Consider the following 26,625-nt stretch of genomic DNA (forward strand, 5'->3'; position numbering starts at 1 on the left):
GGCATGTGTCTGTGAGCCTTTGCTCGTGGATCCCACCCCCGTGCACAATCTCTGGACACCAATGCCACGACAAACAGCCCCAGCTGGGAGGCAGCTGTGTTTGGGTTAGAAAAACAACCAGAGCTTCAAAGCACAAACAGAATTATGAAATGTATGAGAGTCTGGGGGGAAAAAAAAGCCCTCCTACACACAGCAGGAAAGCATGAGCAGAGCAAATCTTGAAGGAGCAAGCTGCACGGGTGTTGACAGAGATCATGCAACACCCTCTGAGACACACAGACTTCAGCCAGCATGTGTTTGCTTTCCTTAGATATCCTCCTGATAAAAGGACACTGCCGTATGGCAAACACAGCACACATCCCTGCTGGGCATCTGCACGGGGTGACTGAGGTCTTGGAGCAGCATGGGAAGGCTGATGAGAGGATCCCCAGCGCTTGCAAGTGATCGTTGCTCCCATTCAGAAAAACTGTGATAAAAACCAACCCAACTCAAAACACTCCAAATGATTTCCTGAGAACTCCAGAGGGAGGTGGCTGCCTAAATTCTGTTGGCTGGAGGATCTTTCTGGTTTCCAGGGGACATAGTGGGGATGCTCAGGGCTGGGGGATGCTGGGGGCCCCAATCCAGGAGGCAGCAGCTGGCATGGTGGTAGGCTCCAGCAGAAAACCCTTTACGGCTTCTATCCAAACCCTGTTTCCAAAGCCAGCTGGAAATATAAATCACTGCAAGTATTTTGGCTTGGAGAAACTGGAACCTGTTCTAGTCAAAACTCAGTCACCTCTGATGACTGCTTTCATTTTATTTTACATAATTTGCCACAAGTTAATTGCCACAATGAAGAACAGTCCACTACAGCTTGCAGGGAGACTCTCTGATGCTGTTTTCCTCCTATGTTTTCGCTATGTTTGCAGAGGAGCAGGATAAGCCATTCTTTCTGCAAGAGACTTGGCTGCAGTACAGCACTGTGCCTGCTTACACAGAGCCTGGGCTCAGTGCTCCAAAGCTTCACTGCTGCAATTCAAGAACCAGCAGTGCACACCCAGCCCCATGGACCCCGGCCCTGCCTACTCCAGCTTAACCTGCAACCTGAAGTGGTTTCATTGCCCTGATCCCACAGGAAGTGACAGAGGTGTGGGCTCAGGTGGGAGCAGGGAGCAGGGCAGGATCCCAAGCAAAGCACATAGAGCAGCTGCTCTGTGAGCCAGGTCAGCCCTGCTCCATTCAAAGCAGGGTGGGAGATGCTTCCAAGCCACAGGATTGTGCGCTGTTAGTTTAAAATGTCAAAACCACCACCATCTCACCATGCAAGCCTAGCAGAAGGTGGAAACTGAGCTGCTGGGACTGGGATCACTGGGGCTGAGCCTTCTCTTCTGCAAGATTCTTCTTCTTCTAACAACTCTACCAAGAGCTGATCTGACATAAGGTACAAAAGCCTCAGGCTGGTTCTGCTGCTGACATTCCCCCGCTGTGAAGCCTTGCTGTTTGAAGCCATGCAGTGAGCAGTGCACAGACAAGCCACGGGTTCATGATGGGGAGGAGAACCTGCTCTTGGTCTGAGAGAGGTCCCAGCGTTGGGTTGGACACTGTGGAGAGGGCTGGTCAGCAGTATGGATGCCAGTAAGAGATTCTCAGCTTGGGTGCAGTGTATCAGAGAATGGCTGGGTTGGAAGTGACTTTAAAGCCCATCCAGTTCCCACCCTGTCACGGACAGGGATGCCACCCACTAGATCAGGCTGCCCAGGGCCTCATCCAACCTGCCTTGAATGTCTGCAGTTTCCTTCCACATGTGCAGAGATCACTTTCATTTGTGTTCTGCTCTGAAGTGACATGACCATTCCCTGAGCACCAGCAGGACTCTGAGCACTGCCGTGGTGTTCTGTCTAGAGGAATCAGCAAGGAAACCCCATCAGCTCCTGGTAACTGCAGAAGCACAGCAAGGAGCTTTCTGCTGACATCTACTGATAAACTGGAAGGAAACCCAGACAGATTATTCACAGTCCTCAGCCCAGCACAACATCACAAACTGCCTGCCTATAGCATTGCAGGCAGATGCTGAATTTTTGTGTTTTGACTGTGGATCTGAAGGACAGGAAACCAACCTATGATGACTTGGAAGAATATCACCAGACTTCAGCTTTGCATAACCTAGGAGAAGGATCTGGTTGAAAATCAGGTTAGAAAGGAAACTCCTGTCTATGGAGCCAGTGATGACAATTAAGTTGCCAGTATAACAACTGCATATATGCCTGAGGTACCAGCATCACAGTGAGGCTTGGTGAGGAACCAGGATCTGGTCTTCACAACAGCCATGGCTACAAAGCCATGTAGGAACCACAAAGCATAAAGCTTGAAGGAACCACATCTATAATGAAATCTCATCCCTTGCCTTTTCATGGGAAGAAAGCTGCTGCATCAGAGACATGCATGGGGCTGACTCAGCTCCATCTCAGAAGAAGTCACCATCTCAAAGATGTTTTCCAGCTCGTTTAGGAAATGAAATTACCTGGGGATTCCTCAATAGGAGCATCCAGCTCTATGCACTGTGGAGTAGTAGATAGGATAAGTGGAAGAGTAAGGTAACAGTCATTCCCAACAGCTGTGGAAAACACTTGGATAAACTGTCTGGTTTGGACAATGGGACTGAACAGAGCAAGTGTGCCTGGCTGCATGCTTTACTGTGGTTTGAAAACCAAGGGCCATCCTACCAACAGTACAAGCTCTGGAGACATTAGGAAGGAAGAAAAGAAAGAAAAAAAAAAGAAAAAAAAAACCAACATTGATTGCTTAGCAACAGAACTGGTTTAAGAGGAATCGTTCTGGCTGCCTGGTAAATAAGGTCAGACTGCTTTGTTCAGAAAGGCTTACGGTTACCATGCATGTTGCACCCAAAGCAAAAATCAGCATTATCTATCTCCATGAGGTTGGTGCTTCTTCCTCTGGAAAGATGGGCCCCCCTGTTTGATATATAAACAAACACTCACTCAATTTGAAGGAGGGCTAGAGGCAACAAGCCAGGAGCACTCAGCACTTCTGAAATGCTGAATTGAGGGGTATCAAAACTGTCAGCCTAGTCAGGAGACATTTCCAGACAGCAGCCACTGAAATAATAAATCTGGCTCAGAACATTGTTTTTAAGACATGACAGTACACAGGTCCTGAGTCAAACAGAATCCTTCCTTCTAAAAGTGCATTATGAAGAATTCCACATCCTGACAGCAGGGAGTGACACAGCCAGGACGTGATTCTGGACCTCCAGCCCCGCCTGCTGCTTTCTACATAGAGACAGCTTTATGACGCTACTGTACTCACAAGCAGAGATCTCCTTAGATCCCCTAGCCTGTGAGAGACAGAAGTTTAACATTTGCATCCTCCTGACACATCACGACTCACCTTTTTATCCAGTTTCCTGCCAGCCATACTCAGAGTAATCACCCTGTTGTCTGACAGCTCTTGGGCAGCTATCTGAAAGACAAGGGGAAGCTGTGTTCATTTTAACATGAAAAGTCAGTGAACAGAGAACCAAAACCCAGAGGACAATCCTGCAATGTGAGGATGCACATCCTGAGATGTGCAGCTCCAACAGAAGTCATTCTCAAGTTTCTGAAGATCTAATGTACACAGTATCCCACTATTGAAGAGTTAAACTAGTTTTGCCTTTGCTAATCAACAAATGCTTTGGACAAGATCTGTGTTGCTTCATTCTCTGGGCTCCTGGCACTCTGGTAGCTGGCATTTCCTCTCTTTCCTCCCTCCTTCCTCACTGAGTGGTAGGAAAAGCCTGATAAGGGAAAGGAATTTGGATACCTTATTGCTCTCGACAACTCCCCAAAAGGAGGTTGTGGTGAGCTGGGGGTTGGTGGCCTCTTCTCCCAGCTGACAATTTTAGGATGAGAGATAATGGCCTCAAATTGAGCCAAGGCAAGTTCAGGTTGGATATTAGGAAAAACTCAAAGAGCAGTGATGCGGTAGCACAGCTGCCCAGGGATGGGGGGGCGTCACCATGGACTAGATGATCTCAGAGGTCTTTTCCAACCTTAATGATTCTATGAATTCCCTGAGAAGGTCAGCAGTAAGATGGAAGCTATGAAAACAGTCAAAATCAGATCCAACACCACACCTTTACCCCAGCCTTGGAACAACTGATGCCTCTCAGGCCTGACTACCCAAAGTCACACAGCTGCCAGAAAAGCATCTGGTGGATGCAGGTCTCATGCAGCCATTTCTGTGCATGGGCACGTCCAGGTGTCCTCCTGTGGTTTGAGACGTAGTGACACTACCAAGGACCAAGTCAAGGGCAAGCAGGAGCTACAGAAAACATTGTCACCACAGTGTGCCACCTCATCATCCACGTCCCAGACCTTAGGGCGATCCCAGCAGCACTGCTGCCTGGAGTAGAGCCATGTTCACCCACCATCACCCATCAAGATGGCCCAAGGATGAGGACCACTGCAGTTCCTGATGGCTGTAGCAGGCACAAGTGCAGCCCACGTTACTTCAGTTTCAAAGATTTTTCTCACACACCCTCCAAAATGGCTTTGACTGCCAAAGACCAGTGGGCTGGTTTTGTCTGGAACACCGTCTAATGAGTCTCCTGGTATTCTAAGAAAGAGAATGTTTATAACAAAAACAAAAACAAAAAAAACACCCCACATTTATTAATTTATGTTAGCAGTCACTTTCTGAATCACTTGCATTTCTTCTCCAGGCTGTGTCCTACCCAAGCATCTGCTCTCCACCTCCCGTCTTCCCTTTCTCCTCACCGACAAACTGCCTTTCACTGGATAGCAGGGGCTTGGGTTGTTCTTCTCTGGACTGGCAGCCTAATTACTGGGCCTTTCTACAACTCCATGAAATCAAGGGGACAATATCCTGCAGAATGAGCAATCAGGGGGGTTATTCACACTGATGGACGCAGGGGAGCATGCAGAGATGGTGAGGCAGTCACAGCCTCTCCCGTAAGGACACCACTCCTCACAGGGCTCTCTTCCCTGCCTACCCCAGAAGTTTAGATTTATTTAAGGACATCGCCTTCAAATAAATGGATTGCTTCCTATGTACTTTAACAAAACCATAGCATCACTCTTCTTCTCCACACAGCCCCTGGTGGACATGCAGGGTGGTCAAAGTGGCAAGAGGAACAGGAGCTGCATGGAAACAAATTACCTTTGCAGACCACAGCAGAACCCACCTGGAATCCCTGCAATTTTTGGCTCTTCAGAGGCCAAGGTAGAGCTGGGCCACGCATAGAAACCACAGTGACATCTCCCATGGAAACATCCCCACTGCTTTGTAAAGACCTCAAGATTCACTCCTACAGTGAATGTGATGTGCTTTGGGATTTTCCACATCTTTCAAACCTCAGGACTCTCACTCAATCCCAGTACTCCAGCCAAGGCACTTCTGTTGCATTCAGCCCTATGGCATTTGCGTGCTGCATTTAAGAAAACGGAGTCTTGGATAAAGCTGAAGGGACTGTGGGTGAGGAAGGCAGGGTTTGGCTCCCAACCCCACGTTCTGGGAGCACAAAGAAGACAGTCTCGCTTGGTGCTGGCAGCACAAACCCTGGGGCACAAGCTCCAGCAATGTGTCAGGCTGTGAGGACTCAACGCTGCCAGCACACAAAGCAAAGCAGCAGATATCCCAGCCCCCTTGGTTCTGATGATGCATTAGTGACAGACCAAAAGCTTCCTCCTTTAAAGCTGGAAACCTTTGAACTTGACTGGAAACTTTTCAGCTCCTTCAGTTCTTCCCACTCCAGTGGCAGGTATGGGGCAGCAAGAGCCCACTTCTGGGGAGGCACATGGCAGCAGGTGCCATGCAGGCTTCAATGCAGCTTCTCCTTTTGCCTTTAAAGATCAACTGCAGCAATTAAGAGAGAAAAGCTAACAGCATCTTCCCAGTCTCTAGAGCAAACAGCGATGGGAGATGCCCTTGCAGCAGGCAGATCTTGGTCTTTTAAAATGTTTTTAGACCCATCTGGTGCTTTTAGACCTGCCTGCAGTTTAACTCCTTGTTGGCTTTTTCTTCTCCACCTTTGCTTCTCTTCTGCAAGTTTAACATAAACTGGAATGCAGAAGTGAACGAAAAGGATGGGAGATGCGGCATGGGGGAAATAAGCCTAAATTTAGTCTCTTCTTTAAAAAAAATAAATAAAAATCACTAAATAGATCCACAGCAGGAACACCACTGCCCGAAGGGGTCCGCAGCAGGAGCAGAGGCTGTTGCTATGAGACCTGTTGCTACGGCAGAATTCTCATCCTCTTCCTACAACAAAACCACTGACTGTCAGCAAAGGAATCGGCCCTTGTACCTTTGGCTGCTCCGGGGAGGTCTGAACAGGCATCATGTACAAGCTAACAAACAGCAGCACGTATTTACTTTGTTCTTCTCCAGATTTAGCATTTCTTATTTTAGCACTCTGAGACAAAAGCACAGGCTGAAGTCACCAGACAGGGACTGGGCAATACAATGTCCTCCAAAGAGACCAAAGGTGGGCAGGAAAATGGGAGGCAAGGGAAAAAAGGGACATCAACCCCAGCCCTGCTGGTGTTCTGCATCACCTCCAGTTTATTATCTGCATTCACACACTCCGTGGGTAAGGTAAATGAGTTACTGTACCGTTATCATCCCCTTCCCAGCTGGCTTGCCATTCCCCAGAAGGAGAGTTCTCGTTATTTTCTTGCTGGAGACAATCTAGGGGAAGAAAAAAAAAACCCAACAAAAAAAATAAAGTCGTGATCAAATGCAGACTCATAAGCAACTGATCATTGCTCACGTTAGTCAAATCATATTCAATATTCACAGTGGTAAAAGAAAGATGCTACATTGAGAGCTGGCCACTATGCTGTGAGTGCCACCATCACCACCCAAGAACCCTGTGAGCTTTCCCCACAGATTGCAGAGCCCCACACAAGGACCTGCTGGTACCAGCTGTGCTCTTCTCCCATTCCTACCAGCAAGCCCTTCCAAATCTACAGGCTATATTTTAAAAGCGCAGCCCCATCCATCCTTCTATCTCCACCCTTGGTCCTATGTCACACAGCCAGAAAATAATAATAATAATTAGAAGAAAACCATAATGAAATGGCTTAGCTTCTAGCTCTTGCTATCCAGCTGCACCTGAATTCCTCCTATTGCTCTCCAGAAATGCTTCTCTCTCTCTTTTTGCAGTTTTGAGGCAAAACCCCTTCCCACCGAGACTCCCACAGTAGTGCTGGGATCTTCAATCCAGCCATGCCCTGCAGCTCTGGCTCCAAAACACCCCGGAATCCCCAAATAACAGGGCTAGATGTCTGTGCTTTGCTGTGGCATGAGATTTCTTCATAACCTGACAAGCAGCAACCACGGACATCCTGCAATCCGCAATTTGATCCCTTTTAAGGTTTCACTTGGCCACAGGGGTCATTGCAGGCTTCCGAGTGACCCAACCATCCTTTTAAATCTCACCACAGACCTAATTAGCTGCAATAAAACAATCCAGCTAATCTGACAGGGCTCTGATGGCAACACAGAACTGGAAAGTCAGGTGCTGGGCGTGCGGTTCAGCAAAGGTAGGTTCCTGCTGCCCCAGCCTGCTCTCCTTCCCTTCCAACAGCTGCTCGTGCCTCAAAACAACCAAATGGGCTGATGGAAACATCTCACCAAACAAAAAGCAGACCTTGGAAAACCCACAGCAATATGGCTCTGTCCACAAGTCCTCTCCGTCCCACCCCTCTCTTCCACAGGTCCAGCAATAGCTGGGCTCCTCCAGGACCTTACACAGAATCTTTAAGGTCAGAAAAGACCTCTCAGACTCCCAAATCCAACCCCAACCCATCCCACCATGCCCACATCCCTCAGTGCCACATCCCCACGGCTCTGGGACTCCTCCCTGGGCAACTGTGCCTCAGCATCACTGTCCTAAGAACTTTTTCCCAATATCCAGCCATGCATGAGGTGACTCTTCCACCCTCCTCCCTAGTGCATATAAAGGATGCTTCTCTCCAATATGAGGCTGCAAGCCCAAGACTTCTGCAGAGCCATGCTGAGGCTTCAGCCCTGTTTCCTCATGTCCACAAACTCCCTTTTCGCAGTGTTCATCAGGACTGTGCCCTCCATAATGAGCACTGCTGAACTGTGCCAGAGGTGGCTGCAGCCAACAACAGAACAAATACTGAATGGCTTGGACTAAAGCACTGAGCAACAGCTTGGGTTGTTTCCTGGGCTGTCTCTTAATTTCTGCAGGATCAAAATTAGGTCATTACAGAGCTCTTCTGAAAACACAGACATTAAACCTCAGTCAGTAAATGTCAGTGCTCTTCTGACAAGTTCTCAACTTGGCAACAGCAAAGTTACTCAGCTCCCTTTGACATATGCAGTACCAGATAGTGTGTAATAAGGTGACCACATTCACCAGGCTTTTTGGACACCCTGGGCCAGCTGTCCACACCAACCCACCTACTACAGTGCCTGCTTTCCCCAGCCCATTTGCTCATGCCAGGTACCACAGCAGTCCTGGGCAGCTGGAGGCTGAAAAAGAATGGAAAAATCTCCCTCATTTCTTGCCTCTGAGTCAGAGCATGCTCAGAAGACAAAGAAGTTGGGAGAATTTAGCTGCCAAATTCTAACAGGGTCTGGGCTCATGAATGCAAAGACCTTCCAAAGGCTTATAAATCACATCTGTCTCAAAAGCTTTTCCATAGGAAGAGCAGAAGACACATTCCTGCACCAGCATGCTACAGTAGGAGGCATGATTTACTACTCAACAGCAAGGTTAGTGTGCATGTGTTTTTCAAATGCTTCATTCTCAAACAGAAGACAGACATCACTCTTACTACAACAGTTTTGCAAAAAAATAAAAAAAAAAAGAGAGAAGTAGATCTGCAATGCAGCCTAATTGTAAACACCTGAAGTTTCTCAAGTCCAAATCCAAACCGGTCATCATGGCTATTACTATAAGCCTTACTGACAAACAGGTACCTCCAGCACCTTCCAGTGCAAGTGTCCAAGACAAATGGGTGCAATGCCCTCTTGCACTTCGCTAGGGTTTGGTCTGTCTGCAAGCAGCAGCAGATGCCCACCCTACAACCAGTTCAGATTTGGGCAAGTAACCAACAGCCCTAGCATGAAACACTTCAACCTGAAGAGATAAAGTGTGACAAGCACTCAAAGTACTTTTTGCCAGGAATGACCCAGCAAACTTTACAGCAGGTAAGAGAAGTAGCTCTGTTCCCTTCAACTTCCTTGAGGATGGTGTGATTTGGGTCTCTTAGCTGGAGGATGAGATGCAGGAGTAGGACATCAGAGACTCACCGTGCCCAGCGTGCAGGAGAACTCGCCAAGGAAGTCATGCTCATACAGCTGCGTGCTCGACTTGTCCTGGTCAAACAGGGCAAACCTGAGCTTCTGCACTTCTTCAAAGTGGTAGTCAACAACAAACTTCTTGGAGAAGGCTGGGTTAAGGTTGTTTATAGCTGTTTCTGTCCTGTCGAGCTGCAAAGACAAAAAAAATGGACAATGAGACATCTATGCTTTGCGTCTTCGTCATCGCAACGTCTCTCCTCTGACTGCAGCTGGAGCCCTGACATCTAGAAGCCCTGTGGTGGCCAGCAGAGCATGAGAGAAACAGGCATGCAGCAGACACAACCCTAAATGCATGCAAGGTGGGTTGCATCTAACACAGAGCTGCGTCTCTGAGGACAGGGTGCCAGGGATTGGAGTGGGCTCAAAGCTTACTGAAGCCACAGCCTTTGCATTTGTTTCTGACACTTGCTCTCCAGGACACAGAAGCTCTCCAGCCCCTTGAGCTCATACTTTCACACCTTCCACCTGCTGCTCTGGTCCTCTGCCAATCACACTCACACCTGTAATGCTTTCAAAGTCAACCAAAACTATTTCTTTCAGGCCACACAGCTAACAGCAAAAACAAGTGGAAAAACAAAGTCTCACAACTCAGAAGAGCAATCCTCCTTCTTAGACCTCATAACAAAACATTCATGTGGTTTCTTCCTTCTTGGCCTTCCATGGAAGAAAAACTTAAATCACCAAATCACCATGGTCCATTTTTCATGGCTTTCACCCAGCACTAGCAGAAGCAAGAGGCTGGAAGGATGCACAAGGCAGGACTTCAGTGGACTCTGATATCCAAAATAGGTCTGGAATTCCCTCAGCCAGGTAGAGCATCTTTATAAGTTCCTTTGTACAGAGTGGGGATTACATTGAGCCCAGCACAGGAGGGATGTGAGGTGGGTCCAAATGGGAATCTCCCACCTCTGATGTGGGTCTTCCTGCAGCCTAGAGCTTGGCCAGCTGGAGACACAACTCATCCCAGCTCTGGCTGTTGCCTAAAAACAACGTGCTGAGCACATCCAGCTTTGCCCCAGCCTCATTTTGTCGATGAGGCGGCCTCGACACGCACAGACTCGAAGCTCCAAACTGCAAAGACAGCACAAAAAACCCTCACCCTTCTGTTGCTGCTGCTGCTATAAACCTGGAGTTTGGATACTCCCATGTGAAGGAAAGAGAGCTCCCCTCAGCTCGTGTTTTTTTGAAGAGCTGGAGCTGGCAGGACCTCTTACTGCTATGTTCTGCTCTTCTCTGATGTTTCAACAGCGGCAAAGGTTTCAGTAGCAGCCCTGGCTTGGACACAGTGCAAGCCTGAGATATGTAATTAATCATCAGACACATGGGCTTCATGTCCTCATGCACCTGCTGCCATGGGAAACACTTGGCACAGCTCTTCAAGAGGACTTTCTAGAGGGAGATAACCAGGACTCAGCACCCTGCAGAGAAGGCAGCGGGTGAAGGCTGACGAATGGTCACAATGCACTCCTCCAAAGCCTTCAAAACCCTCCTGCACCAGTATGGTGGTGGCCGCAGCTATCCCATGACCAGACTGCTGGCTCTCTAAGCCCTGGGAGCAGCAAAGGGCCACCAGCCTGCCCTGAAATAAGGGGAGCCAGCACTCAGATCTTTGCAAGACACAACCCAGATCCCACGGCAGCTCGTCTGCAGCAAGCAGCTCCTGTGCTGGCACCACGGACTGCAGGACAGATGGATGCCTGCCAGAGCAGCAGAGCCAGAAATAAACACATCACAGCAGGAAGGAAAAAAAAAAAAGAAAAAAAGCACACAGTCTCATAGTCCCAGTGAAACTCATTCAGCATACAAGAGAGAACCTGGAGGGACTAAGTGGAAACGTGGTAAGTTTGTTATATATACTCCATTGTAGTGTTTTTAAAGTTGGTCACTTAGTCTGTTTTAATTGCCAGGAGAAGACTGAAGTAAATGCTGTACTCTTAAAATAACCACCTGCAGCGCCCTCTGAGGAGATGGGAATCAATTAAACCAACACGAGTGGGCTGTGCACCAACTGGGGCAACACAGCTTCACACAGATCCTTCCCACTCGGCCACCACCAAATGCCTGCTCAGAGAGATGCTCCTGGCAGACCAGGAGCAGCAGCCATCAATGAGCTCCACCTTATCTGAACAGCACAACACACACAAATCCCCTTTCAAGCCTGGCTGATGAGACTATGCAGGCAACAGGAATGGATTTGAGCTCCTTTCATGTACCCTGAGCTAATGGGAAGCCTGGGAACAAGTCAAAGCAGGATGAAAAGTGAGCTCACATTCAGGCAGCCCCACCTGCCCTTTGGGGTAGCAGCCCATGCTTCCTCCTGTCCCACTGTTATCCAGAATGCCTCTGCAGCAAGGCTAGAGACAAGTCTGGGATGCTACAGGGCAAATACAGCACTGCAGGTGGGGCCTCACAACAGCAGAGTAGAAGAGGAGAATCCCCTCCCTCGACCTGCTGCTCATGCTTCTTCTGATGAAGCCCAGGATACAGTTAACTTTCTGGGTTGCACACACACACTGATGGCTCGCATCCTGATCTTCACCTACCAGCATCCCCAAGGTGTTCTCTGCAGGGCTATTCTTGCCCCTCTCAGCACTCAGTCTGCATTGATACTGGGGATGGCCTGCACCCAGGTGCAGGACCTTGCACTTGGCCTTGTCACCATGTCCCAAGTTCATCCCCACAGAGCGAGGGGGCTTCCTTCAACACTCTGATGGCTGAGTGTTCCATCACCTGTACACTGTGAAGCAAACTAAATCACAAGCCTCAGCTGCTTGCTACACGTGTATTTCAATCTTCATCTTGGTGCAGCTCTTTACCTTCCACCTTGCTGGTGACCGTTCTGTATGAGGGCTTTTCACACCAGGAAATAAATATGCCATTGGCTCCTGCCTCCCCTGAGCACTCAACACAACCACGTGCCCTGCAAAACGCAAAGCTGGCTCTGCATCCCAGCAGCAGAAAAGCACGAGGGTTTTGAAAAGGCAACCAGGGTAACTAAAGACTTGTCTTCAGAGCCTCGATCCTACAAAGCAAGCACAAACCCAGGGAATTTTCTCCATTGGCAACTCGTTGTGGTAAGCAAATGCAGCCAGAGTCCTCCAGTTTCCGCTGGGAGGTTTGCTGGAGATATTCAGTATTGTCTGTCACCTCGGAGATGCTCTTCCAAGGGGCAGGGAACATAGGATAGACGCCATTTGGGAGCACCTAGGAACCCCAGGTCAGCAGCTGGTGGCCTCCATATCCTTCTGAGATGAGCAGCGTGGGAGATGAGGACTGTCCAGGCTCAGGAAGGGTGACTCAGAGCAGCACAAAAGTGAGGGCACAGCTGAGTCACAGGCCAGGTCCATCCTGGCTCCTACAACGTGATGTCATCAGGCAGAACAATGACATATTACCCATCCTTATGTCACTTCTGGGCCTGTGCTTTTTGTTTCTCCCTCTACCACCCCCTCCAAGGCTGATTCATGACCATTTTGGTTGTTGCTTTTTTTTTTTTTTTTTTTAATTCCTCTTAAGCTCAGTGAGACAAAATAATTGTATTTGGGAACAAATATGACAGGTGGAAGAAGCAGCCCCACCACCCAGGCACAGATGCTGGCACCACCATGCTACCACAACACAGGGACACAGGAAGGTTTGGGTGCTGGCTATGCCCACAGCATGCTCCTCATGTCTGCAGCTGGGGTCACGCACTGACCTCTGCTGAAAGCACGGCAGCAGAGCATGGAGCAATCTGCTGCTGGAGCACCTATTTTGCCAATTAGACAGCTATAAAAATAGCAGAATGGGGAAAAAAGCAAAACTTGCATTGCAAAAAAAAAAAAAAAAAAGCTCTGTAATCAAAACTACTGGACTGAGACATTACTGACAGCAGAAGAGGAATTCCTGAAAAGCACAATCAGGTCAAAAAGATGACACCTATCAAGACTGGAAAGCTCATCAGTTTCATCCAGGCTGCTATTGAGCAGAGTTAATTGCAGAATGTGGCAAAAATGAGGTCTGCCCCTACACCCTGCCCGCGACATGGAGATCAGCTGCAGGAAGCCTGAGCTGATGCCCATTGATTCACCATTTCCTGGCCAAGTGCTCAGGCTGCCCCCTAAATCCAAGTATCAGAATAACGAGACCACGTAATTCCCTGGGAACTGGGGTGATTTAATGTCCCTCAGCTGCTCATTTTGTGCTGAGCTGACCAGCTCTGCATCCATCTATCACATCCCAAGGCACTACATATCTGTTCCCTCCTCAACAGACCAAAGAACCCTTGTGCTACCTAACTCCAACTGCACTTACAAGATGAAATCCACATGTTTTTCCACAGGCACTTTAGCTCAGTCTTTTCTTCTGCAGCCAAAAGGTATTTTCTAGGCACAGAGCAGTATGTTCTCACACAGACAAGTTTGAATTCAAGACATTCATTCAATCACAGACAACACTCTGCCCTACAAGGACTGCTGCAGAAGGAAATGACAACTACAGTTTCTGCAAGTGATGTGCTGAACACTCAATAAAGCACCACGAAAACTACCCTTGGGAGTTCCTGCTCTGCTTCACACACACCTCATTCCAAACCAGTCTAAGAGTAGAGGAGGACCCAGGCACTCCTAACAAGCAACCCTGGACTGATTTCCCAGACCTTCACCCAATACAGTCCTGTCCTTTAGAAAGCAACTTTTCAAGTGAAACCCAAGGAACAGCTCTACAAGAGACATGGGCTCCAAGGAACAGCTTCTCTCTGCTCACCTCAAAACACATCTTGTTCCAAGCAGGACATCACGATGGCTCACTGTTCCATGGGATCAGTGCTGCAGACACCCAGACCTAAAGCACTCGCAGATAACTGCACGTTGAGAAGCAACTTTTGGACCAGTTCACACATGGTAAGATGATTTCAGGCCCACCACACGCCTTGCCTGGATTATTTTGAGCTTAGCCTGCTGTCATTAAACCAGCCTGCACAAAACAGCAAGGAATGACTGAAGAACCAGGTGCTTGTGCACAGCCCTGGGATGGCGGAGAGGTTTCCACCTCGTCCAAAGGAGGTCAGTTCAATGGAGGAACGAGGATGAGCCTTGCAGAGGAGACTCCTCCAGAAGTACACCTTTATTACTGCCTCCTCCTGGAGCATATCTCTGCAAGCTTCACGTGGAAGTGATGAAGTGCCTTTTGTAGATCATAAAGGTTGGGAAAGACTTGTAAGATCATCTATCCGACCCCAGCCCAGCCCCACTGACCACGTCTCTCAGTGCCACATTTCCATGGTTCTTGACCACCTCCAGGCACGGTGACTCCCCCACCTCCCTGGGCAGCTGTGCCAGTGCCTCACCACTCTTTCCAAGAAGTTTTTCCTAATATCCAACCCAAACCTCTCCTGGTACAACCTGAGGCCATCCCTCTCATCCTATTGCCATTACCTGGGAGCAGAGGCCAACCCCCACCTCACCACAACCTCCCTTTCAGGGGCTGCAGAGAGTGATGAGGTCTCCCTGAGCTGCTCTTCCTCTGAAACATCCCAGGTCCCTCATAAGACAGTGCTCCAGCCCTAGGGCTGCCAAGAAGCTCCTGCTTCAGTGTAGAAAAACCCAAACCCAACACTTTGCTCTGCTGTACCTTAAAGAAGCTGCTGTGATGCTGCAGGGAGAAGCAGGCCCTGATCAAGAGACAGAGCAGTGACAAGAAGACCTGCAGAACTTCAGGGGGCTTGAGAGCTCCCACGGATCCCAGTGTAAGTTCATTTGGGAATTTACGGCTTGCTGTTAAAAGCACCTTATGAAAGCCCTTATCACAGGACTCCTGTGCCAGAGTCTGGCTGAGAACTGAGCACAGAGGGAAGGAAAAGATAAAGGCACTTGAAGAAACATTAATACAGCTTGATCCAACCATGAGTAACACAGAGGCTCTTCTCTGTTAGGAATTAGGGTCTATCCTCTCTTTTTGTCTACCTTGAGGACCTGTTAACAAAGCATGGCACAGAATCGCTCCTTTTTAAGGAATTCTGATCACACAACACTTCCTGCAACATCCATGGGAAGGGATGTGACACCTCCTGCCTTGACTTGGTTGGCTCCTGGGCTCTCAGGCCCACACAGAGCCCAGCCCTGTCAGGACGAGCCAAGGCCATGGGCTACTCTGTTCCCAGCCTGTCTGCACTGGTGAGGTGCCCAGACAGGAGGCCAGGTGGTTTCCAAGTGCTCTGAAAAATGAAGGAATCCACTCAAGCTTCCTTCACAGGTGTACAAGCCATGTTCAACACCCTGATCAAAACACAAGTGTTACTAAGGACATCCACAGAACCAAACCACAGGAAGCAGAAATAACGCAGCTTCAAGACTTACCTCCACCCATTTTCCATTGATTTCCATGAAGAGGACGCAGAAGGGGTCAGACTTGGAAGTGACATCCCTGTCCAGCAGGTTTTGGCCACAGATGGACAGCTCAACTTTGCAGACGCAGTACTGGGAGCCAATGGGCCCCGCTGGCGGAGGGGTCCCGGTGTACGCCATGGACTCCAGCAGCAGCAGCTCCAGGCAGTCTGTGGGACAGAGAGAGAGCAGAAAAACCTCAGGAGAAGCAGAAAGGTACAACAGCAAACGACACACAGCCAAAAGCTCTCATGACAGCCACATGGGGTTCCCAAGGAGGAGCTCAGCACTGCAACTACAGCGTGCCCCGGCTTTGCTCCACAAACAGCAGGTTTGAAAGGAAAGGTGATGTCCTCTGTACGTCCCCTAAGAGAGCGGGAAGAAATGAGAGCTGGCAAAGAGCAGCAGGTCCAGCTATCACAGCCTCTGCCTATGGACAAGTTTGTTCATGGGACATCTCACTACTGCTGATCTCCCTCCTCACCCTCACTGTCTCGCCTTGCTTCTGCTGCGGCACGGCGAGGCAAGGCAAAAGGCAAGGGATCCTGAATGAACAGCGGAGCAGAGGGAATACGGAAAGAGAAGGGAAGCAGAGAACTAGCCAGTATTAGGGTGAGAGAAGGCTGAGCTCGTCTAACGAGCGTGTGCTGGAGCAAGTTCACTGCACCGCAGCAGGGAAGGAGTCCCCTCCTGTATGCCCTACCTCTGTGTCATCCAGGCACTGAGCAGCCTCGGGTTCGTCCCCACGCCTTGGGTACACAAACCCCGCAGCTGTGGGCTGGTGAGAAAGGCCTCCCAGCTGAGCTGTGAGCTGGATTCACAGGGAAAGGGATCCCTGAGAGAAGTGCGAGGTTGATGTGACAACCGCCCTATGACCGGGTGCACGGGGTGAGTTACAGGGCCTGATAAGATCTCATCTGGTCTGAGAGCTTACCAGAAGCTTGCAATCAAAGCTGTGCTATAGAGATAAACGTGAACTTTATACCATTATTATGCGACAACCCCATCCATCTCCCACAGGGCAGTTTTGCTTCCTGATGTGCAGCCCACTTGCAACAAACATAAAATGTCTCTAACAGAAAAGAGGGAAGAGAGGAAAGGGATGAGGGAAAGAGAGGAAGAGGCATTTTCAGACTGAGTTAAACTAATAAACTTTTATGGCTGGGGTTGCTATTGGAGAGACAGCTCTGCCCATCAGCTAGTTCAGTACCTTTCTCCAATAGCCCTCCTTGGCTCCTGGCTCATCCACATTATCTCAGAACCTCAAACATCATCTTCTACCTCCTGATAAACCATCTGTTTGGCATGGAAATCCCAATTAATTAGCATCAGTTGTTTGTTCTGCCTGGGCATAAGTGTCAGCAGGCATCCATGCTCTGCTGCTGGAGATGGAGCAGGGATGGAGCAGGGATGCCACTGCTGCAGGGTGGAGGGAAGGAAGGGAACAGGCTCAGCTGCCCCTATCCGCCCAGGGCTCTGACTTTAACCCCTCTGTATCACAACCCAATGCTCGTCCAACTGAATGCTGCTGCTCCCAATTTCCAGCAAGGAGAAATGAAGCACAGGTGAGGAATCCTGCTGCTGCATCCGTGAGGAGAAATACCCACTGGTTCTTCAAACAGATCAAGAAGGGCAAAAGAAGACCTCCCAGCCCAGCTGCCCACAGGCACTACCTACCTGCTCCTCTCCCAAGCCCGTGCTGCCAGTTGCAGCTAAAATAAAGATTTTTCTTTATTTTAACACCCAGATCATGCAATCTATGTCTTAAAATAGGCAGGCCTGTTCTATTTATGCTGCTGTCTGATGCTGGTGCTGCCTTCAACAAGCACACGCAGGGCAGCTGTGCTGGCACGGACGTGGTCCTGCTGGAGCAGGGAGATCTGGGTTGCGTTTTTCCATCTCTCCCCTTCCCCCAAATGTAGTCAGTGCCTCACACAAAGCAGAGGCAGCAAATGACTCACTGGAAAAAGCTTTTTCCCAGGGCTGGCTGGCACCAGAACATCTGAGTGTGTTGCACATTGCCTGCGCTCCAGCCCTGCCACTCCTCCAAGAGCTCGCGGCCTAAGCACCCATGGGGAAGGGAAGCAGTGCCTGAAATCAGGGAGTGGGACAGTGACCTCTCCATCCTGCCCATTGTGTCACAGGGGTGCCCAGTAAAAAACTCCCCAGGAAGGCAAAAAGCAGCAGGGAGATGCCACCAGCCCTTTGCCTACGATCCCAAAGATGATTTTTCCATCAAGGAGTTGCTGATGCAGGCCAGCTCTGCACTGAGGAGGGAGATGCCTGAAAGAGGTCTTGGCCACCTGTGTCCCTGGGCCAGGTTATGGCACACATTCACTGCCTTCCCCCAGGACGTTGGGATGCTTGGAGCTCGAAGCTGGCTCTCCACATCTATATTCCAGTCTCTCCTCTTTTTTTGTTCTCATTTCTCTGCATTCACCGCCCTAAATGAAGTCCTCCGACTCACTTGGCACCCGCAGCCAAATATTCTCCCAACATATAATCACAGCTGCCAGCTTCGTGCTCATTGTGCTGCCACGTGGTTCCCTAACGCACGCCCAGCTCCCCGCAGAGTGGCTCTGGGCAGCAGGGCGTACGTCTGTCCGGTCCCCTCAGCCCCACATCACACCTAGGAACACACCGGGGCGTCTTTCTGACATCCAACACTGCCCACAGCAGATGCCTGATGACCAGTCCTAAGCATAGGGCAGAGAGATGTGTTCTGCAGATCCTTTGTGGGTTCATACAACTCCAGCAATCCAGCAATTCCTTCTCCTCCTCCCCCTCCTCCTCTCTTCTTTCCTTCCCCCCACTCCCCCTCCCTTCTCCTCCTCCTTTTTTCCTTCATCCTCTCTTTCCTTCTCCTCTCTCCCTTCCTCCCTTTCCCTTCCTTCCCCTTCTCCATCCTCCTCCCTCCCTCTCTTCCTATTCCTTCCTTCCTATCTCCTTCCTCCTCTTTCTTCTCCCCCTCTCTTCTCTTCTTCCTCCCTCCTCCTCCTTTTTCTCCATCCCTCAGAGAAGCCCAGCAAGCAGCACATCTCACTGGCCACGTTTTCAGCACTAACAGGAAAAAAGAAAAGCGAAAGAGAAAACAAACCACCCAAACTTGGACACAGGGTCAGAGTTTACATTATGAAAGGAAACAGATGCACAGTTTTTAGGGAAACAGAACAATAACAGCTCCTCATTGGGATGGAGGGTGAGCACAGAGCTTAGAGTGGTACAGAGGGTTCTGACGTGATGCAAAGAAAACATGGGAGCTCTTTTACTATGAGCAGTACCCTCAAATTTCAGTGATTTCCTCTCCGTGGGAAAGAAGAAATGAACATTCTTCTTTTCACAGAGAACAGAAGCCTCCTCCTCCTTTCCTGGGGAAGAGCACCGATTCCTGCAAGACAGCACAGAAGCCATGACTCAATTTACCCACTACAGCTTCCTACAAGGAGAGAAGCAGAGAACAGGAGAGATGGCAGCCAAGCAGGTAGTTCTGGGTTCACACAGAGGACATCTCTAAGCTCCCTTCTGTAAACAAACGTGATCATGGCCAGGATTATTTTGCAAAGCAAAGCGTTTGCCTCGCCCAGGCATCACGGAGGACTCACCAGCCTGCACCTGGTGTCTGTAACTGCTCAATACACGAATGTGTAATCTCCTGAACGAACCCATCCTGATGGAAATTGTCCCTACAACCCCTTGGCAGGGTCATAGTTTGACTATTTCCATCACTTTTTTCCCCAAAACCCCTACAGAGAAAGGATCTTCTCTCACTTGTTCCCTGCTCCTGGAACAGTCCAGGTGAGTCTGCATGCACCACAGAGCAAAGAGAGGGCTGGGCTGACCCTTCAAGATATCTATATATCTATATATCTATATATCTATATCTATCTATCTATCTATCTATATATAGATAGATATAGATATAGATATATATATAGATATATATAGATATATATATATAAGGAACAATTTCTGCTCAGAAAGAGTGGTGAGGCACTGGGATGGGCTGCCCAGGGTACTGGGAGAACTTAACCCAGCAGAAGCTGCCTCCAGAGAGATATCAGGGAATAACTCACTAACCTGCACCCAAGCTTTGACAAGCAGAAGCGGGGGTTTGAGCTCTGGGCCCTGAGGAGCTTCTCCAGCCCTGAGGAGCTTCTCCAGCCCTGAGGAGAAGTGCTGCTGAGCTGCACTTCCCTGCTGAGGATGGGTGATGGCGATGGGATGGCAGCAGCTGGAGACAGGAGAAATGCTTTGAAGGTAGGCAGATGGGAGCAGCAGTGCCCTCGAGCACAGCCAGTCTCAGCTTTATCCACAGTCACCCCAGAACTGACCCAGGAGCCCAGCCAGGAGCCGTGGCAGATGTCAAGCACAGAGCCAACACCTCCAGCTGCCTCTCTGCCACCACCACACACGGACAGCAGGGAAGGAATCGGCTCACGACGAAGGATCACATCACAACCCAAGTGCACCCTCCAACCAGGCCCACTGCCACTCACAAGCACGTTTGGCTGGTACACGCCACAACCACCATACGTTTTCACGTGAATACATGCTTCCTCTCAGGCTCAATCTAGGGAAATCTGTGGTGTAGGGCAGAAAATATTGTGATGTCACTGTGAATGCTGGCAATGGCACCGAACCCTCAGCAGGCTGCATTTATCAAGAAGTGAACCAGGGCCGGGGCTCTCAGGTGCAAGGAGCCAGGAGATGCCAGCAGGAAGGACAGCAGCTGCACTGATGCCTTCCCACCCTAATAGATGTCTGAGGTGGAAACTATTTATCCTTTCCATCCCCAGCACACTTAGTGTACACCAGCTTATTGAGAGGCTTATCTAATATATTAAACTCTGAATTCTCTTTTTCTGAATTGTAATTGAATTCCTATTTCCGGCCAACACAAGGCAGAAGGGAAAAAAACATCACTTCAGCAATGAGAAATATCCTTAAGCATTTTCCAACGTTGCTACACACTTGCAGCCCCCGGGGCCCCTCCACCCCATGCAGGGGCAGGACTTGGCAGAGAGGGGTTTCCCAGTAAGCCTCCAGCAGCAGCAGGAAGCAGGGCTGGTTCTGGGGCAGGAACCAGGTCTTCCACAACCCTATAACCAATGCGTCCCATCATGATCCCCAGCCCACATCCATTAGGGTCACCATAAGCCAGCCGGGGCATGCACTGGGCTTGCTGAGCAACCAGAACTTCAAAGGCTGGTGCTATAAATAAGCACTAATTAAGTTTTGTGCAATGCTCGTTCACACCAGCACGCTGACACCAAGCCACAATGATGCTGGGGACAGAAATCCAGCAGGAGGGCAGTGATGGAGGAGGCGCTGCTGACACTCCTGCAGTTGGTGCTCAGCCTCATGCCGCCCACAGGCAGAACAACATCTCTCAGTGCCCACCTTTTCCTAAATGATTCCCTCTCCTCAGCCCGGCTGGCACAAAGCTCCACCCTGATGGGGTTTTGTACAGCGGGGACACAAAACCCCAAACACTGCTTATAATGGGAATTAAGCCTGGTGGATTCACAGCTCCTTTCCAACAGCTTTAGAAGCCACCGGAGGGAATGTAAAACTTGCTTTAAATGGTTGTGCAGAGCTGGACATGTCGTTTAGCAGCAAAACTTGTGTTCCCAGCCCTGATTTGTTCCCATTTATAACACAAGCCCCACGATGCCTGATGCTTCCTCGTAAACCCTCAGCTTCTGGAATCGTGTGCTCAATGGAAAACCCAGGAAATCTGCCCGGTCCCAAAGGCCCAGGAAAAGCAGCAGGCAAACAAGCAGCTCAGCATGGAGCAGCAGAAGGCAGCCCAAAACTCACCTGAGCTCCTGGGAACCGCTCTGCACAACACAGCGAGCAGCCAAGCCGTGGAGAAGGATGAGTCAGGAACCTCCACAAAGGTTTAAAACAAACCATAAGGACTTCTTTGCAGAGCAGGGGGAGGCATTCCGTTCCTGCTTTCAGCTGTCCAGTCGCTCGGCTCCTTTCCAACAGCCAAATTCACCTCTCCCGCTCGCCTCCCCAAGACCGAAAGCCAAGGCTCCCAAACAACGAGCAGCAGGGCACAGCAGCACAACCCAGGTGCTGGCTCCCATCACAGAACCACCGATGTAGGCAAACACCCCTGACATCACCCGGCCGGCCGTAGCACCGCCCGCTAAGCCCCGTCCCTCATCTCAGCACTCCCCGAGTTCCCCCAGCGCTACGCTCTCACTGTGAGACCCCCCCAAAAGCGGGAACGGGGACGAAAGGAGCCCGGGGCGAGAGAGCTGCCCGCGCTGTGCCACCCTCCGTCCCGTCCCGTCCCGTCCCGTCCCGTCCCGTCCCGTCCCGTCCCGTCCCGTCAGCACTCACCGCACGGCGCGGGCCGAGCAGCTCCCGCGGGGCGCGGGCTCAGCTCCTCGCCATGGCCGCTGCCCGCCGCCTCTGGGGGGCGCGGCCCTCAGCGCCGCCCCCTCCCCCGCCTCCTCGGGCGCCTCCGGGCCGGCCCGCGCGCGGGGCGCTGAGGGGAGCGGCGCGAGGCGCTGCCTTGGGCGGGAATCGTTCCCGATGCCCAGCCTGAGGCCGCCGCCTCCGGTCCACTTCAGCCCCTTGCGGCTCTCGGGATCCCGACGGGTTTCCACTGTCGGGCGGTGATAAAGATGAAACCTCGTAGTAAAGGCTGTAAAAATGCTCCAGGCTAACGGTGTGGGTGGGAAGGGCTGCAGGGAGCCCGCAGCTTCCCTGTGGAAACTTTCCAGACGCAGCGCCGGGAATGGGGGACTGACAACACAACGGGGCAGCCCAACACTGACAGGATCAAACCGGGACCGGTGGCGTTATGGAATCATTACGGTTAGAAAAGACCTCGTCTAAGCAGCCGTCCCCCTGCCAGCAGTGCTGTCCGCACACGAACACCTCCATGCCGGTTGCAGCATCCCACCGGGCAGCCCGTCCCAGTGCCCGACCGCCCTTCCAGAGCAGCTTTTCCTGACGCCCGACCCGATCTCATCCCACATCTCAGTTCCTTGAAACGCAAAGTGGTTTCCACACAGCAACGTGTCAGGCCCGAAGCAGCCAAAACAGCAGCAGGGCTCTGCTGACACCTGGCGTTCTGTGCTCCCGTTAAGCAGACACAATCGGGGCTGACGGATGCCAGCATCGGGAATTTGGGGGTGAACCCGAAGCTGTAGGGGGTGGAGGAGCCCTCCCAGGCACTATTTAATGTCTGAAGCCCAGGGCAGTGCTGCATTGATAGCACATCTCACCTCACAGCAAACTGCGGCGTTCCCAACATCAGGAGTCAGGGGACTGCAGAACACAGCAGTTCGTTTATTTTCTCATCTCTTGCATTTTAACACATCCACCACTACATCTGATCTCAGGGCAAAGGCAGCCTTCCCCCCAGAGCCAAAGAACAACACTGACTCGAAAAGTAAAGCACTCATCCAAGTGGCATTCCCAACTACCCAATGTCAAGTTTTTGCCATTGAAATAAGGAGGAAAAACAGTACACGCCAGTAAGTGAGGAAAATAAATCATCACAACACCTATACAAAGTGAAATCTTGGAGTGCATCAGGGAGGTGGCCCAGAATAGTACAGCTCTTATGGTGGCTGCTGCAAAACTGCTGTGCTGGGGTGTGCTAAGGAGTGCCAGCACACTGCTTCCCTTCTTCACACCCAGCAAACATTGTTATTTATGAGACACAGCACTAAAACAATGATGAAAATGCAGGAAATACAGCTTTTCAGCTCACAGTCTGGACTGGAATGAGTTCTTACTGAGCACACTGCCCACCCTCTGTGTTTCCCCAAGTTCTGGGAGCCCAGGGGCAGGAGGAGCCCACTTAACAAACCTGTTTGCTGGGAAGCTGTAGGGAAGCAATAGCACCACAGCACTCGTGTGCCACGCTGTTCCTCCAGCAGACACTAGAAAGATTTGCATCTGCAACCTAGACCTGAAAACCCAAAATGAAGAGAAATGCCATATTTGGTGAAGCTTCTCCTTAAAATCCAGTGTTTAAATCTCGGAGACTCGATTACTTTAACGAGTTACTGTCTACTAAGAAATTTCACTATCATTTTTCATTGTTGTGGCTTCGTCAGAGTATAGCCTCTGCCAAACAGGCCCCACTCCCAAGCAGCAGATCAGTGTTTCACAGACCTGATGCTGACCCTAAAACAAGGCTGGCAGCTCCTCCAGGAGGAAGAGACGCCAGCTGGTCCCCCACCCAGGGCCCAGAGCTTCCGCCTCGCTCCCACTCCTGCCCTGCTCAAATCACAGCACTTTGCTCTTTCCAGGCAAACGCTGCTGTAAACAAAATTCCATGAGCTCACCACAAGGATTAAATATTTACAGCACAAACACATAAGGAAAACATTATAATACAAGTTAATAAATAATGAGGATGACATAGCTGCAACGCATGCTGTCATTCCACGCAGACAAGCAGTCATGGTTGGTCTCAGCAGTACATCAAACTCAGTGCTTGGGATCTTCTCCCTTTGGTCTTCACGGGTCCAGCAGCAGCACAGCCAGGCTTTGGGATTCAGTAGTAGATGCCTGAAGGATCCTTTCTGCAGTCCACACTGCAGCATGTCAAGCTCATGTCATCCCTCACTTCACCTCAAAGACACAGTGCAATTGGGTCATCCAAAACCCCACCAAAATTCTGGAAAGCCACACAGGAAAGCAGGCATGTCCTCTCACACTTAACAGTCACAGTTCCCTTACAAATTGTTCTTCAGCCTCAGTATTGAGTTTTCTCACTGAAATACATGGCAGTATCAGCCTTTCCATGTAATCGCCATGCAAATACAGATCACTGTACTGTCCAACAATCATTGCTGGACAACCATTGATCTGTCATTTGTACTGAGGTAACATGAAAGCTTTACCAGGAAACAGAAGCAATTCTGCAGGAGGAAGAGCCTGCTATGAAGCAAGCAACAACCTATATTACAGTCCTTAGAGGTATCTCACAAAGAGCTATATACAATTTTCAAACAGCTTGTTCCAGTGCATTTGTAACTGTGTCAACAGTTTACAGTTCTGTTAAAAAAAAAATAATTACATCCTCTCCTGGAGGATGTTCATCCTTTGATTGGAACATCCTGTAGGTGTTGCAATCTTGATTAAAGATAATGAAGTATTCTGCTGGTTTTCTGAAAGTGTGATCAGATGTATCTCATCATCCCAAAGCTAGCTGAAGAGTTGGTACACCGAGAATGCTGCCTGCTCAGCAGCAGTTCTTCAGTCTTTTGGTTCACAATAAAAGCTCACCATAAACAAAACACACGTAAGTGCTCACATTTCGTCCAGTGCAGTAAAGGAAGACATAATTACAAGTTTACATAATTACAACTGGAGGAACTTGGGTTTCCTGGGTTCTTCAGGATCCCTTTTAGTGCAATTCTTGAAGTCAGTGGGAAACGGAGAGCAATTTCAAACAGGTGAGGGCTGTCCTCTGCTAACAGAAGGAGAAGCACAGTCTTGGGTCTTGGCTTGTCAAACTTTCAGCGAGGCCCTTGGGCACTGGATTGTCCCACAGCCTGCAACAACAGCAAACACATACATGCAGGACTTGGCATGGTGGACCAGGAGGTGGCACACCCAACACAGCAGTTAACTGGAAGAAGCAGCTTTGGATTTTTATAAAAGCTGGTCCAAAAGTGAGACAGGAGGAAAGCAGAGTCATGTCTCAGCAACACAGCAGCAATTCAGCAGCTGCCTGCCTGCTAAGATGGACTCATTGATGTAGGCTGGGAGACGTTAAGGTTTTGAAATGTCCTCAGGCCAGGGCTTCCTTTTGTTCCAGGACTTTCTCTGGCCTGGCAAACCCTCAGTTTCCTTGGCTTGTGTCTGGATGCCCTGCAGCATTCGAATCCATGCAAGCCAGCCTGGGGCAGCAGGCCAGCACAAGACACATCTCTCCCAGGACTGGTCACCCCAGCTTTCCCTAAGTGGGCCAACACTCAGCCTCAGCCCTCAGTGACACCCACTCACCTTACAAACTGAATTTCTGGGCACCTGACAAGTTCCTCTGCCAGCTTTGTAGCACCACAGGCACCAATGCGATTTTTCTCCAGGCTGTTTTTAAAAACAAAAAGAGTTTTAAAAAGCAAAAACAAATCAAGAGCAGAAAACAGCAGAACCATCGCTGCCTCTTTTCTCTTGACTAAGAGCTATGCTTTTCCACAAGCACAGCAATGTTCCACAATGGACACCAGCCTCGTCCTGATGACCGCAGCCCTATTTATACATGAAACATGCACTGTTGCCCACAACCTCCTTCTAGCAATAGGACTTGTAAGCTCTACTGCGTATTTTCCCTGCTCAAGACAAACAAAACTCAGTTCCCGATCCCATGAACCACAAACTATTATTTTTGTACAGCTGAGGGATGGAAGGCACATACTATATGTTCCGAAGGGCCAGGGGGAGGGAAGCAGATGACGGTCCATACAATGGAATAGCGCTGCACTGTGATGCCACTGGATCAGAGCTGAGTGGGTAACATCAAACCCAGATCCAGCACAGGAGCAGCATCAGTGCTTCCCGTGTTCTCCTGTGGCCCAAGACCCCCTGTTTGCCCACTACAGCCTGGGTTGTGCATTTCTTGCCCTGCCAAAGGCTGTCTGAGAAGGGTACTCATCTAGACCACCCCAGACACCAAAGAGAAGTAACAGACTGCAAGCAGCAGCTCACCTGAGGCTGTTAGATGATATGACTCACACTCAAGGAATATCATTTTGTCTTTCCTGACTCAAACAGGAAGCATAGGCAGGATAGTTTTTGCTTAACAAAAACACCTCCACAGCAAACACCTCCAATTAAGTAAGTCTGCCTCAGCACCTCTGTGCTCTATGCATCACCCAAGCAAGGCTGGCCTTTAGCAGCAGGGTAAGCAAGCATTTGGATGGCAGAAGCCTGTCTGTCT

At 50.0% G+C, this 26,625-nt stretch overlaps 2 protein-coding genes across 13 annotated transcripts in view; both read right to left on the reverse strand.

Moving 5' to 3' along the window:
• Window positions 1–22,205, reverse strand: part of CPNE2 (copine 2) — a 39,602-nt gene extending 17,397 nt beyond the window's left edge. The window contains exons 1-8 of one of the 11 annotated variants that reach the window (XM_085234719.1): window positions 22,059–22,203; window positions 21,525–21,594; window positions 18,986–19,092; window positions 15,678–15,874; window positions 9,292–9,471; window positions 6,619–6,693; window positions 4,522–4,599; window positions 3,391–3,462 (exon numbers count right to left, since the gene is read on the reverse strand). In XM_085234719.1, the coding sequence (XP_085090845.1) occupies window positions 3,391–3,462; window positions 4,522–4,599; window positions 6,619–6,693; window positions 9,292–9,471; window positions 15,678–15,845 (573 nt within the window). In that variant the 5' untranslated portion in view covers window positions 15,846–15,874; window positions 18,986–19,092; window positions 21,525–21,594; window positions 22,059–22,203. Of the gene's footprint in view, window positions 1–3,390; window positions 3,463–4,521; window positions 4,600–6,618; window positions 6,694–9,291; window positions 9,472–15,677; window positions 15,875–16,407; window positions 16,548–18,985; window positions 19,093–19,781; window positions 19,936–20,200; window positions 20,285–21,524; window positions 21,595–22,058 lie in introns of those variants that run through there. The other 10 variants (XM_085234715.1, XM_085234716.1, XM_085234725.1 and 7 more) reach the window with 10 other exon arrangements.
• Window positions 22,206–22,995: 790 nt separating this feature from the next.
• NLRC5 (NLR family CARD domain containing 5) overlaps window positions 22,996–26,625 on the reverse strand; it is a 37,804-nt gene continuing 34,174 nt past the window's right edge. For both annotated transcript variants that reach the window (XM_085234847.1, XM_085234849.1), the window contains 2 exons: window positions 25,692–25,775; window positions 22,996–25,237 (listed from right to left, as the gene is read on the reverse strand). In XM_085234847.1, coding sequence (XP_085090973.1) covers window positions 25,156–25,237; window positions 25,692–25,775 — 166 coding nt within the window. In that variant the 3' untranslated portion in view covers window positions 22,996–25,155. The remainder of the gene's footprint in view (window positions 25,238–25,691; window positions 25,776–26,625) is intronic.

This window comes from Meleagris gallopavo, chromosome 13, assembly GCF_905368555.1.
Source record: "Meleagris gallopavo chromosome 13, MGAL_WU_HG_1.1, whole genome shotgun sequence".
Lineage (NCBI taxonomy): Eukaryota > Metazoa > Chordata > Aves > Galliformes > Phasianidae > Meleagris > Meleagris gallopavo.